General features: G+C 41.6%; 2 protein-coding genes across 3 annotated transcripts in view; one reads left to right on the forward strand and one right to left on the reverse strand.

Annotated features, from left to right (window-relative positions):
- The window catches only part of LOC114876729 (glutamate receptor ionotropic, kainate 2-like), an 84,102-nt gene extending 74,525 nt beyond the window's left edge, over positions 1-9,577 (forward strand). Inside the window, 9 exon segments of the mRNA XM_046285057.1 lie at positions 135-239; positions 5,899-6,156; positions 6,215-6,412; positions 6,487-6,712; positions 6,782-6,946; positions 7,222-7,322; positions 7,968-8,064; positions 8,067-8,239; positions 8,313-9,577. Of these exon segments, the coding sequence (XP_046141013.1) occupies positions 135-239; positions 5,899-6,156; positions 6,215-6,412; positions 6,487-6,712; positions 6,782-6,946; positions 7,222-7,322; positions 7,968-8,064; positions 8,067-8,239; positions 8,313-8,408 (1,419 nt within the window). The 3' untranslated portion in view covers positions 8,409-9,577.
- A 403-nt stretch (positions 9,578-9,980) lies between these two features.
- LOC114876718 (sestrin-1) overlaps positions 9,981-15,837 on the reverse strand; it is a 117,238-nt gene continuing 111,381 nt past the window's right edge. For both annotated transcript variants that reach the window (XM_029188493.2, XM_029188494.2), the window contains exon 12: positions 9,981-15,544. In XM_029188493.2, coding sequence (XP_029044326.2) covers positions 15,458-15,544 — 87 coding nt within the window. In that variant the 3' untranslated portion in view covers positions 9,981-15,457. The remainder of the gene's footprint in view (positions 15,545-15,837) is intronic.

Here is a 15,837-nt window from a genome sequence, read left to right on the forward strand (position 1 = left end):
ACAATCATTTTATCGTTTGCTTTATTTCTAAGCATTTAGAGCCTGTCTATCTTTTCTCGATGCACTCATTTATTGAAACGAATGGAATCCACATTGTACAGTTACTAATCGAACGCATTCGTCTCTATTCGCAGAAGGCAGACCTGGCGGTCGGTTCGATGACCATTAATTACGCTCGCGAAAGCGTGATCGACTTTACGAAGCCGTTCATGAACCTCGGCATTTCCATCCTTTTCAAGGTAAGAACGACGAAGGTGAAGAAAAAGAAAAGGTGGTAATTTCGGGGCGGTTCGAAGTCTAGAATTTACCTAATCACCGTGAAGCAATTATCCTACCGAGGGAGAAAAGAAACCCACCGGCCCGAATAAAACACCCTTTTTAATCCGATCCGCATCGAAATTACGTTCCTCCTCTTTTTTTTTCAACCACGTTAATTAACTACTTATTCCTTATTATTTCATACGTTCGCTTGCGACTTGTATTTTTAAATCGAAGAAACACCGAACGAATTTTATTTTTCTGTTTTTCTGTTTCGAGCTTTTTCGTTATCAGGAACTTTTTGAAACCGCACCGCTTCTTTGTTTCTCGTATTCTTTACGGTTATGAGTTCACGTCGCTTCAACGTTTATAAAGTCTTCCCCCTGTTCTCTTTTACGACGGCAGCGGAAAATTTTTCCACGACTTTGGTCTCGCACGGAAGTCGATTTCGCTAAATGAAAATCGTGAAAGGAGTTTCGACTTCAAAGCTCTCGGTTAATTTAGTCACACGATTGTACGGAAGCTCGTGTCACCCTTTTACTCTGCGAAATCTGTTCAAAATCAATTGCTATGCATTTAATATCGAACAACATGAAAATCATTTGATGTTATAAACATATTTTATAATATTTTTAATTTACTTTCCGTCGCATTTTGCGAATCACTGCTGACCGACTTTGGATTTGACAAATTTTTCATTTTAATAATCTGAAAATTTTGTTACCCATTTACGGTAAAACATCGCTAGGATGTTTCATTATGTTATCGGTATCAGTGTGCGTGATATCAGAAATACACAACGCTAGTTTCGAACAAAAGCAGGCTGCGCGTCGTTCAGGAACAATAACGACAGCAATAATGAGACGAGACTGAAAAGGGAGAGAAAGGGCTGAGGCAGTAAATAAAATTTTCTAGACGATCGTGCTTCCTTCAGTTTCAGCCTCCTTTCCACGTTTCGCTCTCTATTTGTCGCTATCGATGGAAAACTCAATCGGGCGTCTCGCTTGGACAAATTTACGAGACGACCGTGCCACTTTCATTTCCACTTTGTCTTTTCTCTGTTTTCTTTCTTTTATCTTACCCCTGGTGTCACAAAGCAGCTTTATAAACACCGCAGACTATGCTCTATCCAAACACTTGGACAATGGAAGCCTTCGTGAATTTTATTTGAAAATGATTTTAAGAATGAGAACGTTAAATAAAATATAATATCTTCGCGTAGCGTTTCGAATATCCCTGCAATCCATCGCTGTTACTTAATCAACGAACAGCTGCAATTCATTTCGCTCCTCTTTCGCCAGGGTAATTAATATCGCAGTAGCCAGGCTTGTTTAAATTTCGTGCCTCTGTCTGGCTACGTTTCAGAGCTAAAAAAGAGGAGCGTTTCGTTTCACAAATTTTTCTGTTCGTTTCTTTGCTTCCACAGAAACCGACTCGTTGTTCGTAAATAACGCGTCGCTGGTTACGAGACAACCGCGAGTCGCGAGTAAAAATCGTCGCGGCTGTTGTTAATTCATATCGCGCGCCGCGTTAATTGCCAGCAAATTTTCTCCGCGGAGTCACTTTCCTCTTCGAATAAATAAACCCCGCAAACTATTACATTCTTCTCTCTTTTTCCGCGGCTCTTTGTAAACGTACGCTACCTCGACGGTGGTTCTCAGCCGGTTTTCATTAAATATCTTGTTTTATTTGAAAACGTATATGAGAATAATTTTGTGGAAATCTTTTAGAGATTTCATTTTATTCAACTAACTTTCTTTCTTATTATTTTGAACACTTTTGAAGCCTACAAAACTCATAGGATTTTGAGAACATTTTATTTTGCTCGATTTCATAAAAATTTCGGAAATGAGAGCCACTGTATCGAGGGTTGTTATCCAGAACAACGAAGAACAAGAAAACGAAGGCTCGTTTAAACTTCCAATCCAAGAAACTCTCGTTTCTTTTCACCAGGAAATAAAGAAAGAAAAGAATCTTCTCCTTATCGAAGCGCAATCAGAGTGTCTACAGTACGCCCCTCTAATTAGTGTAATGCGACCGCTTTAATTGCAATCAGCGGTGGCGACTGTCTAACCAAGGTGTCCTTTAATTATTCGATATCCTGATTGATCGTTCATTGAAATTCACCGTGAACATTCTCGTCAAAGCACCGTCCGCGATACTGCAATCTGCTATCGCTCGGAAAAACGTAGCTTGCTCGATTCGTTGCGATTCCGGGTCTGTTTAATGAGCGGAAAAACTGGAGCAAGGCAGTCAAGTGAACTGTTTAACGTTTCGACGCGTCGATAACGTTTTTATTGCGTTTCGAACAGAGCGCTTTCAATCGAAGTCTTGTTTTCTATATTCCACCGGTGTCTCCTCGTTCTCGAAACGATCCTCCGCTGGCCATCCACTTGGGACACGATTCTCCGTGGTTATCGCGATAGCTGTTCGCAGCAGACTGCGAATATCGTGATATCCGCAACGCTTAACGACCTCCGTAATGGTGAAATTGTAAAGTCGCTGCGAAAACCTTAAGGAAAATTATTGTCGCCTCGTGGAACGCCTTCAAAAGACACACTGGACCCTATATTCGGGTTGCACGAGTACGCGTATGTTTACTGAACTCCTCTATTTAGAAGTAACTGCACACTATCATGGAATTTCACCCCCGTAGCCAATTTCTCGGTGCAGAGATGCAAATTCCCAGGAGATTTACCTTTGATACCCGATATCCAGGCTGCTTTCTCCACGAACCCTGAACTTGCGGCTAAGTGAATGCAAATAGATCGAAATTCGTTTAACTTTCACCGCCAATATTTGCCATTTAAATATCGTTGAATTAATTCACACATTTCGCGTGCACATGCAACGCGTTCAACGCTGTTCGAACGTCACCTGTCATCCCTAATTTCACAATCTCTCTGGTTGACTTCAGGGTGACAGTGGAGTTTGGAACACCGCAACAATGTGTATACTTCTAAATGTATAGCTCGGTAATTTCATCCGGTATCAAACAGGCGGCGGATCGGTGAGATTTACGAGATGCACATAAATGAGGCGACAGGGTAATGTTCTGTCGGAAAAACGAGCGAAATGGCGTGGACGGATTTTTGGTCGCTTGTCAACTGCAGAGTTTCGTAATTTCGTTCCTCGGCCATTTTTCAGCCGCCTCTCGGTCGTTAGTAATCGCCATAACGGGTTTCGCCCTCGGAACACTATCACCGATCATCGATGTCTCCCCACCCCCCCGATACAAAACGGCAAACAATTAATAAAAAATGAATATTCAAAACGGGATTTCGTTTGTTCCCAGAGGCTCTTTACTCTCTTATGCAGCTTCGTTTTACAAGGAAAACGTACAACCATGGACGTCGAGCGCTCGTTAAAGTCTCGCGAACAGAATGATCTGATTTAAAATTGAACGACTGATCGATAGATCGGAGGCTCGCGAGGATAACTACCGCCTCATCGAATCACTTGAACAAAGCGAGCTCGAGCAGGAGTTCATCGAACGGGGGAAGTTTGAAATGGTAGCTGCAAGTGCAATTATAGAATTGTCTCTGTAACGAGATGCAAATTTCCGTGAAATGAATCGGAATTGCTGGACGAGAATTCGAAATTGAATCTTTCTTCCGGTAGGTTGTTCTACTGATTGAAACACGTGATTCTCTTTTTCCAATTATTACCTAAACGTAGAAAGAGTGAGGTCACTTTTTCACCATTGAAAGTTTACCTTAAATTCGTTATTATTATTATGTTACTTGTTCTCGAGGTATTTAATAATTGTGTCGATATTAAAGCCAGATAGGAAACGTATCATGCTCTTTAATTTAGAACTCACAATCGGTCCTCTCATACACAGGTGTGCATGTACACACGCGTGTCTGGTCGATAATGAACCCTCCTGTTAGCCAGAATTTACAGGGGCGTTATGAAGCGAGTCTCGTGGAAATGCGGCTTACAAGTTTAATTGAAATCAAAATGGATGTCGATACTATCGCGTTCGATGCCGATGGGCTTGGAAAATGCAGATCACTGACTGCAGATCCGACAGAACTGGACATACCCCTGTTGTCGACAAGTCTTCTATCATTCGTTCGACCTAGAGCGACGTATAATTTATCCAGTTCTGTCGCAACCCTCGAGGGGTGCGGATCTCTCTGTTACACATATACATATGTTTCATACATATATAAATGTATCCCTTACATGTATGCATCCTTTACATCCTTGCATCCTGTGCATACAACGATGTTGAAATACGAAAATTCAAAGTCTTTGGCGCAGTCGACAAAGTTGCAAAACTAGAAACAGTTTTTGCATAAATTTAGTTCCTTTTCTTGCCGCCAGGGGACGCTGCTTCGACCCGAAAAATTTAGTTCGCATTTTTCCCGCTAGAGGGCCAAAATTTCGGGATGATTTAGTTCCTTTTTTCGCCACCAGAGGGCGCTGATCCGAGGTCGAAATTTTAGTTCGCATTTTTCCCGCCAGAGGGCCAAAATTTCGGGATGATTTAGTTCCTTTTTCTGCCGCCAGAGGGCGCTGATCCGAGGTCGAAATTTTAGTTCGCATTTTTCCCGCCAGAGGGCCAAAATTTCGGGATGATTTAGTTCCTTTTTCTGCCGCCAGAGGGCGCTGATCCGACGTCGGAATTTTAGTTCGCATTTTCCCGCCAGAGGGCCAAAATTTCGGGATGATTTAGTTCCTTTTTTCGCCACCAGAGGGCGCTGATCCGACGTCGGAATTTTAGTTCGCATTTTACCCGCCAGAGGGCCAAAATTTCGGGATGATTTAGTTCCTTTTCTTGCCACCAGAGGGCGCTGATTCGACATCGAAAATTTAGTTCGCATTTTTCCCGCCAGAGGGCCAAAATTTCGGGATGATTTAGTTCCTTTTTTCGCCACCAGAGGGCGCTGATCCGACGTCGGAATTTTAGTTCGCATTTTTCCCGCCAGAGGGCCAAAATTTCGGGATCATTTAGTTCCTTTTTCTGCCACCAGAGGGCGCTGATTCGACATCGAAAATTTAGTTCGCATTTTTCCCGCTAGAGGGCCAAAAAATCAAAATTTAAAAATGTGATGCCGCGGTTGCGCGTTTGTAACAATGTTGCTTACCTTTACTTACCCTTACTCGAATCAGTTTTTATCATATATTTATTATAAGGGGTGGAGGGATGTTAGGGGTGCAGTGATATAGGAGTTAAAATAATAAATAAAATGGTAATAAAATCTTTTTAATAAGTTTATTCAATAAGCTTTGAAGATAAATACAGCAAATTAAATGAATACATTTATATGTATATGTATTTAAATATATACATTTAACTTATTTTAACTACTTTTTTAACTTATTAAATACACTGATAAAGGGGGGATGAAATTTATGAATCTATTCCTCTTGTCGTCCTCCGCTCAGCATCCCTTATCGGTCTCGACTCAATCTTCCCCAGTTACTCATTGTGCTATCCATCTTTGTGGGCCTCGCGAGGACCACCCTTCTGAATTCTTTATCAGTTTATCCCTTTTTATGGACTAAGGCCCACCATTTTCAATGAATTATTATTTCACCCTTCTTTATAGGCCAAGACTTACAAAATGTTGAAACATAAATTACTATCACGATTATCGCGATTTTATCGAATGACAATAAAAATTCTAGGTACCAACTAGTCACCCAGCTCGGCTGTTCTCCTTCATGAACCCTTTAGCCATTGAAATTTGGCTGTACGTACTGGCAGCGTACGTTCTCGTTTCGGTGACGATGTTCGTAGTCGCAAGATTCAGTCCCTACGAATGGAACAACCCTCATCCATGCCACGCGGATTCTGAAGTGGTGGAGAATCAATTCTCGCTGGCCAACAGCTTCTGGTTCACGATAGGCACCCTGATGCAACAGGGCAGTGACCTGAACCCTAAGGTACGTGGATCACATTTTAATTTATTACGAAACGTCATTTCCTTTTTTATTGTATCAGGCAACAAGCACGCGAATCGTCGGTGGTATCTGGTGGTTCTTCACCCTGATTATTATCTCATCGTACACCGCGAACCTGGCAGCCTTCCTTACGGTGGAACGTATGATAACACCTATCGAAAATGCTGAGGATCTTGCTGGTCAAACGGATATCGCGTATGGAACTTTAGATAGCGGAAGCACCATGACTTTCTTCAGGGTTACTTTATAATACATTTATTTAATCATGTTTCTATTTCATATAAATATATCAGTTAACTTTGTTATTTAAAGGATTCGATGATCGAGACGTATAAGAAAATGTGGCGATTCATGGAGAATAAGAAACCATCTGTGTTCGTGCCGACCTATGAAGAAGGAATTCAAAGAGTCCTTCAAGGTGACTACGCTTTCCTCATGGAATCGACAATGCTAGATTACATCGTGCAAAGGGATTGCAATCTTACTCAGATCGGTGGACTTTTGGATAGCAAAGGATACGGAATCGCTACGCCTATGGGTATGCCTGTAGAAGATAAACGTTTGATGATCACCGAACCGGTGATGAAATATCTATTTGGTACTTCAGGTTCTCCTTGGCGCGATAAGATATCATTGGCAATTTTGGAGCTCCAAGAGAAAGGTGAAATTCAAATGCTGTATGATAAATGGTGGAAGAGTCCCGGTGACACTTGTATGAGAACGGAGAAAGGAAAAGAGAGCAAGGCGAACTCTTTGGGAGTGGATAACATAGGTAATCTTGCGAGATGAATCGACGAAATCTAACAGGTTCAATTTGAAAGTTGGTCATCAAATTAAATTAAATTAAAAATCACACCCTGAATATTTTTCATTCATCGCTCCTTTGTTTTAATCCCTCTTTCATGCAACTCCCTTCACTGCAATCTTGCGTAACCTTTTTAATTGGTTATCGAAGAGAATTACCATTAAACAATGTCCTGGCCATACAATCAGGACCCATGAATTTTTACATTTGCTGGAAAGTAAGCGTTTTCTGCTGTCTTCTAGGTGGAGTATTCGTCGTGTTGCTGTGCGGTCTCGCATTCGCGGTGCTGATCGCGATATTCGAGTTCTGCTACAATTCGAGGAGGAACACGCCGGCGGAACGGGTGAGTCTACGCCTGGTGCCGTTAGAAAGCTCGGAATGGGAAACGTCAGAGTGAATCCTCGATCGCGATCGCGTAACCGGTGATCCTGCGAATCCTGCCGCTTTCCAGACGATTTAACCGTCTGACCGTCGTCAAAGAAACGAGCTTTTTTTTCCAGGCGAACGAACCCAGCCACGCATGAGCTTTAAAAACACACGTACACACACACACACACACACACACAGGGTTGCATGAAATTTTTCTCAATTTTTGTGTTCCATTCCGACCGACGTAACGGCTATTTTTGCGACGCAGCATGAGCTCATCCTCCACTGAAGCATGCCGGCCGACTGCAAACGCACGAAGCTCAGTCGTGAACCAAGGTCCGTTTTTTTTCAAACAACATTTCCCCCGTTTCGTTTAATTTTCTCCTTCCTATCTCTCCTTTTTTAAATTAGAATTTTTCTTCTAATTTCACTGTTCGCTTTTAATTGAGCTGACTTTTTTCTTTTTATACCGCACACCTACCGGCGAACGAAGTTTCGTTCGACTAGCTTTTAATCGTATATTTCCTTCGAGTCTCAGACATCTGGTTCTAATTGCTGCTCGATCAATTAACCATCGACTGTTCGATCTATATATAATCTTGGTGCGATTGAAATATAGAGAGCTCCCGTATCGACTCCAGTCTGCTCGGAATCCCTTCAGGGGATCTCGCAGTCCGTGCAGCAGCAACAGCAAACGCAGCAGCAGCAACAACAACAGCAAATCAACAACAAGAATCCTTGTGCTCGGAAATGGCGCGAGAATTGTGCCGAGCGTTGCGATGCCACGCGTCCTCGAGACGCCGACGCGCCTGCGAGAAGTGCTCGAGCCACGTGCTCGGCTATCCGCCGGATAACCCCACTGCCACCCCCTTGAACGGCATGAGATCCCAGGTAACAAATCCATCAGGAATTTTCTTCTGTCTTCAATGTCCATACTCGTAATTTTTCTTTTTTCGATTTGCAGAGAAGCAGTCTGGGTGTCCCCACGGTCGAACTGCCGCCACACATCCACATGCATCATCACACGCCACCATCATCGCACGAATACGATGGAAATTAATCACGATTCTCTGCACGTCTTCGTGATCACTTAGATAACGTAAAACGCGAGAACGAGCTAAATACCAAAAGAAAGGAAGATATACCGGAGAAGCAAGTACAAAACGCATCAAGTGGCACCGGACGGACGGATCACGGAAAGAGTTCGTTCCCCTTTTTCTTTTTTCTTTTCATTTTTCTAGAGATCGAAGTAGAGATCCCGCCGCGTGTGTCACGCAAACATAGTCGAACGGACGTTGCACAATTTCTTCACGAGTCGTCGATTCGACGAACAGAGATGCTCTCGTTTCACGACGAATTGCCTTTACCGTTTTTTTAGCCGTTTCCTGGCTTCTCTCTTCAAATTTCCACCGTAGAGGCTGCACCGACGATTGTTCGCACACGTCGGATAACAACGGGACGATCGATCACCAAGAAACGCGTGTCCCGTGACGAGAAGAAATTTTTCCGCCGGGAAAAGCTTCCTCTCTACACCGCAATTTCTCACTTCTGTCGCGTAGAAATATCGAGGTATTTGTTATACAGAGGCAAACAACGGCTCGAGAAAATCTTGTTCCGACCGATCGTACGGGGCTGGCCTCGATTAATCAACTATATCGAGAATGTTATAGGTAGAACCACGACGTGAATCGATCGCTGCGTATCGTTTGATAAAAAGAAAAAAAAAATAGAAGCATCGATGAAGAAACGCGAACATCGAGATTAGCTCAGTTTATTTTCGACCTTCCGATCGATCAGTGAAAAATAAATCGTCCAGCTGAAAATTGTTGGAGAAAATCAGGCTTTTACAAGATTTTTCCTTTCATCCTCCGCGGACCAAAAATGCTGGACGACAGATTTTCACCATGAATTTATCTCGTACGTTTCGTTTCACGCGTGGTGGTGTACTCGAGACGATTTTCAACATTTTTCTCTCTACAATTTCTACCCAATTTTCACGTAAAGATTTCACCTGTAAAAGATCATCGACACTGATAACGTTATTTCTCTTGTAAATACCCGCGGTGGCACGCGCGAACGTAGACGATCCTATCCGAGAGTAATTTAAGATAAAGCGACGAGGCAAGCGAGTAAAAATTGTTTAGCGTTAAACGAGTACAACAAAGTAGACGTTTGGTGTCATTTCACGTGTGTATGCAGATAGACGGCGAATAAACGTAAAACGAGAAGACGGATAATTATGAGTACTTTCATTTATCCATCCTGTAGGAACAGAAAATGTGCGTTTCGTCTTGGGGTTGTCTGCCAGACTCGTGGGGCTGTAACCCTAACTTTTCGAAACTCATATACAGGGTATTAAAAAATTCCCTGAAGACATCTACACCGATGGATAGATCGCGAAAATCCGAATCGCATGCCAGAGGACCTACCACCTGATCGGGTCGCCGACCCGAACTAAGGACGTCCACTAGGGAGACTTTCACCACCTTTTCCCTTTTCACTAAACGTCTACAATCCCCTAATGATTTCAATTTCAGGAGAACTTAATTAATCCACACACTGTAACTTCGTTACACTTTTTTTTTTATATAACATCATTTATTAAGGGATAAAATAAATGACAAATAACATATCACTTATATGAAACTATAACATTTCTTAGAGTGTTCATCATTCGTTATGATATAAAAGAAATCACATCACATACGACCCTCCACGTAAACGCGTCACGCTGATACCAGCTCGAATCGCTCGGAAGAATTATTTCCATATAGAAAACCATATCGATTCTATCAATTATAGCGATGATTCAAACAAGGAAAAAGGAGGAAATTAATTGTCCTGTTGTCCCAGAAAATTCCGTCGTTGAGTCTCGAATGAATTTCGAGTACGAGGCGTCTCGCCACGGTCCATGATAAGATTAGGCGTTGACCGCGTCGCTTAATCGAATCAACGTGACCGTGATGTTTCAGGCGGAGTCGCGAATGGAATTCTCCGGGTTTAGATATGGAAATATCTCTGATATTTAATAACTGTAAAGCTAGGAGACACGATATATAAGAAACGAAGGAGGAAAAAGGAAATGGATAAAACGGATTGGAGCGTATTCGAGCTGAGACGAGCGTGTCCGCGACATCTCCTGACACGACAATACAATAATAATATATAATCGACTGAATCCATTTGGAAGGGCCTAGTCAAATCACTTGTAATTATCACACGATCATACTCGACGCGGTGGCATGTAAATGTTGTTCCATTTCTTTTCACGCTTTTGCAAGATGCTTTCTCATTCATTATTTTCTTTTTGTGACTCTCGGAGGTGGCTCGAGCTCGCAACTGCGAACACGCACGAGACGAAGAACGCTTCTTCGTCGAGAACAACGTTCAACCTTTTGTGTAATATATAATATATATGTGTGTGTTGTATGCTTGTGTTTGTGTGAAAGCCCGTCGATCTATCATCGAAATTAAAATTATTATTAAAAAAAGAAGAACAAGAGGACAAAGAAACGATACACGTACCCCGGGTGTTATGTTTTCATGTGTATGAATGTGTTTTCGTGTTTGTACGGGTACTTCGTAGAACAAACGCCTCGCTCGAACTTCTATCGTTACAACAATTTCATTTTCTCTCTCTATGGATTCTCGTCCACCTCCACGAATGCTCGAGGCGTCGAAATTTCACCCGAAACCCTGACGCGATCGCTCTGGTCAAATATAAAAAGAACAAGGAAGTTAAAAGAAACAGGTAGGAACCCACTTGGTGCTCCAATTTTCAGTGCTGATTTTTCAATTAAAAAAGAAGAAAATAAAGAAAGAAGATGAAAAATCTTGACCGGTTCACGCGAGATCCTTTCTCGCGCCAGGATAACGGGTTTAAGAGAAAAACAAAAATAACGAAGATCCTTCTCTCCTCGTCCATCTTTCTCTCGCTCTCCCATTTTCTCTCTAAGCTTAAAAAAGAACGCATTCCTTATCCATCTCTTCTGACTACAACGATGCTTATTAATTTTATGAGATCAGCCCGGGCACAGAGCACGTGCCATGAACACGTTTCACCACCTATCGTTTTCCAAAGAATGTAAAAAAAAAAAAGAAAAAAGAAAGAAAATCAACTACCTTTCCCTCGATCGAGTTCCCCGATCGTTCGCTCGCACGCGATTCGTGAAAAAATTCAACGAAGAGAAAGAAAAAGAGTGGACAGACAGAGAGAAGAAAGAGACGGCGAAGATTAGAGAACCGATTATCTTTTTTTTCTTTTCTTTTCTTTTGCTTCTCTTCGATCATTCTAATGAGACGACGAAAAAAGGTACAAGAGTATCGCTCGGTTATTCGATCTCGAGCAGGAACGATCTCGTCTACAGGTGAGGTATAATATTATATAGGTATAATTTACCGGCGTATAAAAATGGGCGACGCGAAAGTCGAGCCTCGATAGCGAAAAAGTCTCTTTGACCGGGGTTCCGCTCGCTTTTATAACCGTTTACACGCCTGGTCTACGAATTTAATTAGTATAAGTACGAAACATTGATTAAGAACGATTTAACACAGGAAATTTTCAATTTTTCAAGAAACTTCGATTGAAAATATTCTAAATCTCAAACGTGAGCCTTGAATGAATAAAAAAAATATATATATATGTAATATACTAGTCTTGATTGTTAAAAATTACGCGATTGATAAAACCATGATCTTGTAAACGGTTAATCCGCTCGCGCATAGATTACGGTTGCCCAATCGGCTAGGGAAAGACGAAGAGGATAAAAACGTGAAATCGAGGCGTGTCAAGACACGTGAGAAGATAGAAAAGAAAGAGAGAGAGAGAGAGAGAGAGAGTAGGAGTTTAAAAAGTTTATAGAAAATGAAAAGCAAAGTAACAAAATACTGTTGTCCGCGCAACTAGCCACACCCTTTGTATTCTTCGTTTTATGAACAAATATAGAATATTAAAATTAGAAAGTTTTTGAAAAAGAACATCTTTTCAAAATATTCAAAATATATAAAATAAAAAATCTTGGCTTTTGGAAGGAGAACACCGAATTCTCCTTCGAATCACCAAGATCCTTTCTAATAAATCGTAAATGTTAATTAATTGAATGACGAAGAATATTGAACGGAAGTGGTTAGATTGAATCGATCGCGCAAGAGCGAGCGATGATCGCGAAATTCGCCCTCTCTAAAACTCTCCAAGTGATATGTGGGGACATCGTTTACGAGGCAAACGCGTCGCTGTTGGTCGAAAAAGTCGTTGGTGTGCTTATCGGCTGGTTTTCTACGCGTTTTGAATCCGTCTACGAACGTTCACCGTGTATCTCCATCTCAAACTGGTAAGCAGAATTTCTTTTTTTTTTTTTTATATTAAAAAGTACCGGAGTGTACAAGTATGATTTTTTCTGTATCGTTTTCAAAAAAGACCAATTGGCGATCGAGAAGACACGGTGAACATCGACGCGGATGTACAATAATTCCAGAGCGCACATACACAGTTACATAATAAAGAGACACTGTAATTACAAACGCTACACGTACATCTCTCATATTTTTCATGTTGTTTGTTACCTTTCAGCTCGTACGTATTTTCAACATAGCACGCGCTCTTCTTTCTTCTCATAGTAAACGTATATACGCGTCGTATGTATCTACGTACATACGTATTTATATAATATGTATATATATATATATATATATATAATATAATATCTAACATATAATCAGCCCATCTTCTATGCTTTTCCATACCGACGATGCGTGTGCACGTGTTATACATTCTATTGTATAATATGCGATCACAGACACGTGTAATTCGCGATGTATAGCTTTGTCTTCTTTCTTCTCTGTTCATTAGTATTTGTTATTCATTTTGTATTTTTTTATTTTTATTTTTTTGTGTTTTTTTTTTTATTATTTTATTTTGTGCCACGCGTTACCTAACATCCTCGTGTACCTTAAACGACTTAATATGGATTTGATTTATTTTAAACAGCCTCTCTCTGTCCACCTCGCATCGTTACGGCCGCGAGGTACAACTGTACCGTTTTGCCAACCATCTTTTTGGTCGTCGGAAGGAGCGAACCGATTCACGCGTTTCTAAGTCGCGCCCTTCCGTTTCAATACCTCCTCGTTACGGTAAATAATGCTACACACGAAAGGCATGGAAAAATTCGTTGATAAACTTCTCGGAAAAAAATTCGCTTCACGACTTTTCATTTCTTTTGGTTCTACGTCAATTATTTCTTTCTTATTTATTCGCTTCGTCCCTTCTTGGTCCTTGCCGTAAATTTTCTTTCATTTTCATAGCCGTCGGTGCTTGTTCGCGTTACACCCCGTACACGTGACATTCGAAAGAAAGTTTTCGCTTGTAAGCTCGTCGAGGACGCCTGCTTTCCGGTTACAACAGAGACAGAGAAATTTGGACGTACGGGTAGAGCGATCGCGCGCGACGCGTTTTCGTTTTCCACCTTCCCATTTCTCGTATGGAAAACTGACGGTTCCTGGTCGGATCCAACGAGAAAATAAACACAGCCGACAGGGCAATTGCTCGTCTCTACGGGCGCGGGCATCGCGGGCGCACGCAGATCGTCCTACGATCTATACGCTTCGTTTGAAATCATCTGTACCGCTCGACGGAAACGAAGGTACACTTTGTTTCTTTTCTTCTTCTTCTCACTTTCGTTATACAATTATATACTTTTCTCGTGATGCGATAGTCAATGAAATAAACGAGGTTAAAACCGTATTATAATTATGTACAGCGCGAATCGCGACCATAGCGCGCGAAAGACAACAGTTTTCTTCTTCACATTCGTTCGTACTGTTCCAGCCTCGACCCCTGCACGCGTTAGTCGACCAACGTATCTAGAGGACGAGCGAGGAACGCGTCTCGTACAGCCTCGAGACGGAAAAAAACGAGATCACTGAACACGACTTCGGTCATCTCGGATCGTAAACGTTTATTAATAGACTTCTTAATTTATCGTTAACTGCAGCCATCGGCAAATCGTCTCGTTATACAATAGGAAAAAAAAAATAAGCAACAGCGAAAACTCGAGTTTTGTTCGATAACTAATCGCGAAACGAGCCCGCGCTTTTTCATTATCCAACGCGATCGCAAACAATAGACAAAAAGGAAAACGTTTAGAACGGAACGAAAGAAGGAAATAATAAAAATCGCGATCAAAGTTTAATATCACGGTCTATTGTACGAATGCGAGATACGAAGGATAAATCCAAAGGGAAATACAATTTAAAAAAGCGACTCGCTTTATATTACCAATCGATGGGCAAATATTTGAAGGAGGGCTGGTAAAAACTGTAACAGATCTGAAACGCTAACGAAACGTGCAAATAACAATTCACTACGATCCTCGCGAAAAATAGAAAAATACGAGTATCTATTTACAAAACAAACGTTGAAAATCTCTCTCTCTTTCTCTCTCTCTCTCTTCCATCTTCAATGCTTAATTCCACTTCCGTCTCTCTTTCCCTCTCGCGTGTCTTCTCTTCCCCGCCAGGGGTGTCGAAAGTGAAAAAAGAAAACGCGTTCAATAAGAAGAACGGTGCGAAACTTTTGGAAATTCTGTAAATTTCTCCGCGTGTCCGATGATTCACGCGTCTCGCAGCCTCGTTTCCTTGTTTCCAAACTTCTTCTTCTCCGTTCGATCGATCGTGCCGACTCGTCGCAAAGATGTCTGTCGTCGAGAAATAACAAACAGCATCGTCTTGAATCAGAGGAGACACTCGAACGTATATTTTCGGCCGGTTTTCTTCTTCGTTGACGCGCTCGCTCGCGCGATACGGGTGTTTTAATTGGTAACGCGAACTCGTTCTGTATTATGTGTACGAACTGATTGTGTATGAATATTGATTGAATATGTGTCACCGTGTGAGAATACGGTTCTTGTTATTATACGATGCGTGAGAATCGGTGTCGCGTTCGTTCGTTCGTTTCTTCTCTGTGTCTGATGTATGCAGAGTCCGCGTAAGACGACCACGACCACGATCACGACGACTCGCGAATTCGTTGCGCGCGAGCTACACGATAAAATAAACCGACGATAAAACTGACAGACAGCAAGTAGACGAAGGAGCGACGATGATAGGCTTCGCTTAGGTCATATATCGCATCACAGCGCGGAGCGCGTACAACAGCTCCGCTTGCATACGTGCCTCCAAGATCATCAGGTTCACGTGGACCTGAAACGAACAAAACAGATCCTTGTTAAATAAATCCTACAAAGCAAATTATAATACTGATGAAATATAACAAGTCTGAAAACCTTGAAAAGTACCCTGGTCCTTCACCTCTTTATAAAAAATAAAAAAACAGTGAAAGATGGAAACGCATTAAATGAAAGACACTTAATCTGGTCCCACGATATGACAAGCGTCTCAATATTTACAGTGGTTACGTTAAAAAATAAGTGAATTATTATACAATGTTTATGAATTCAGCTACCTGTAATTAAAGCCAAATGATTACACGTGAA

This window comes from Osmia bicornis, chromosome 3 (assembly GCF_907164935.1).
Source record: "Osmia bicornis bicornis chromosome 3, iOsmBic2.1, whole genome shotgun sequence".
Lineage (NCBI taxonomy): Eukaryota > Metazoa > Arthropoda > Insecta > Hymenoptera > Megachilidae > Osmia > Osmia bicornis.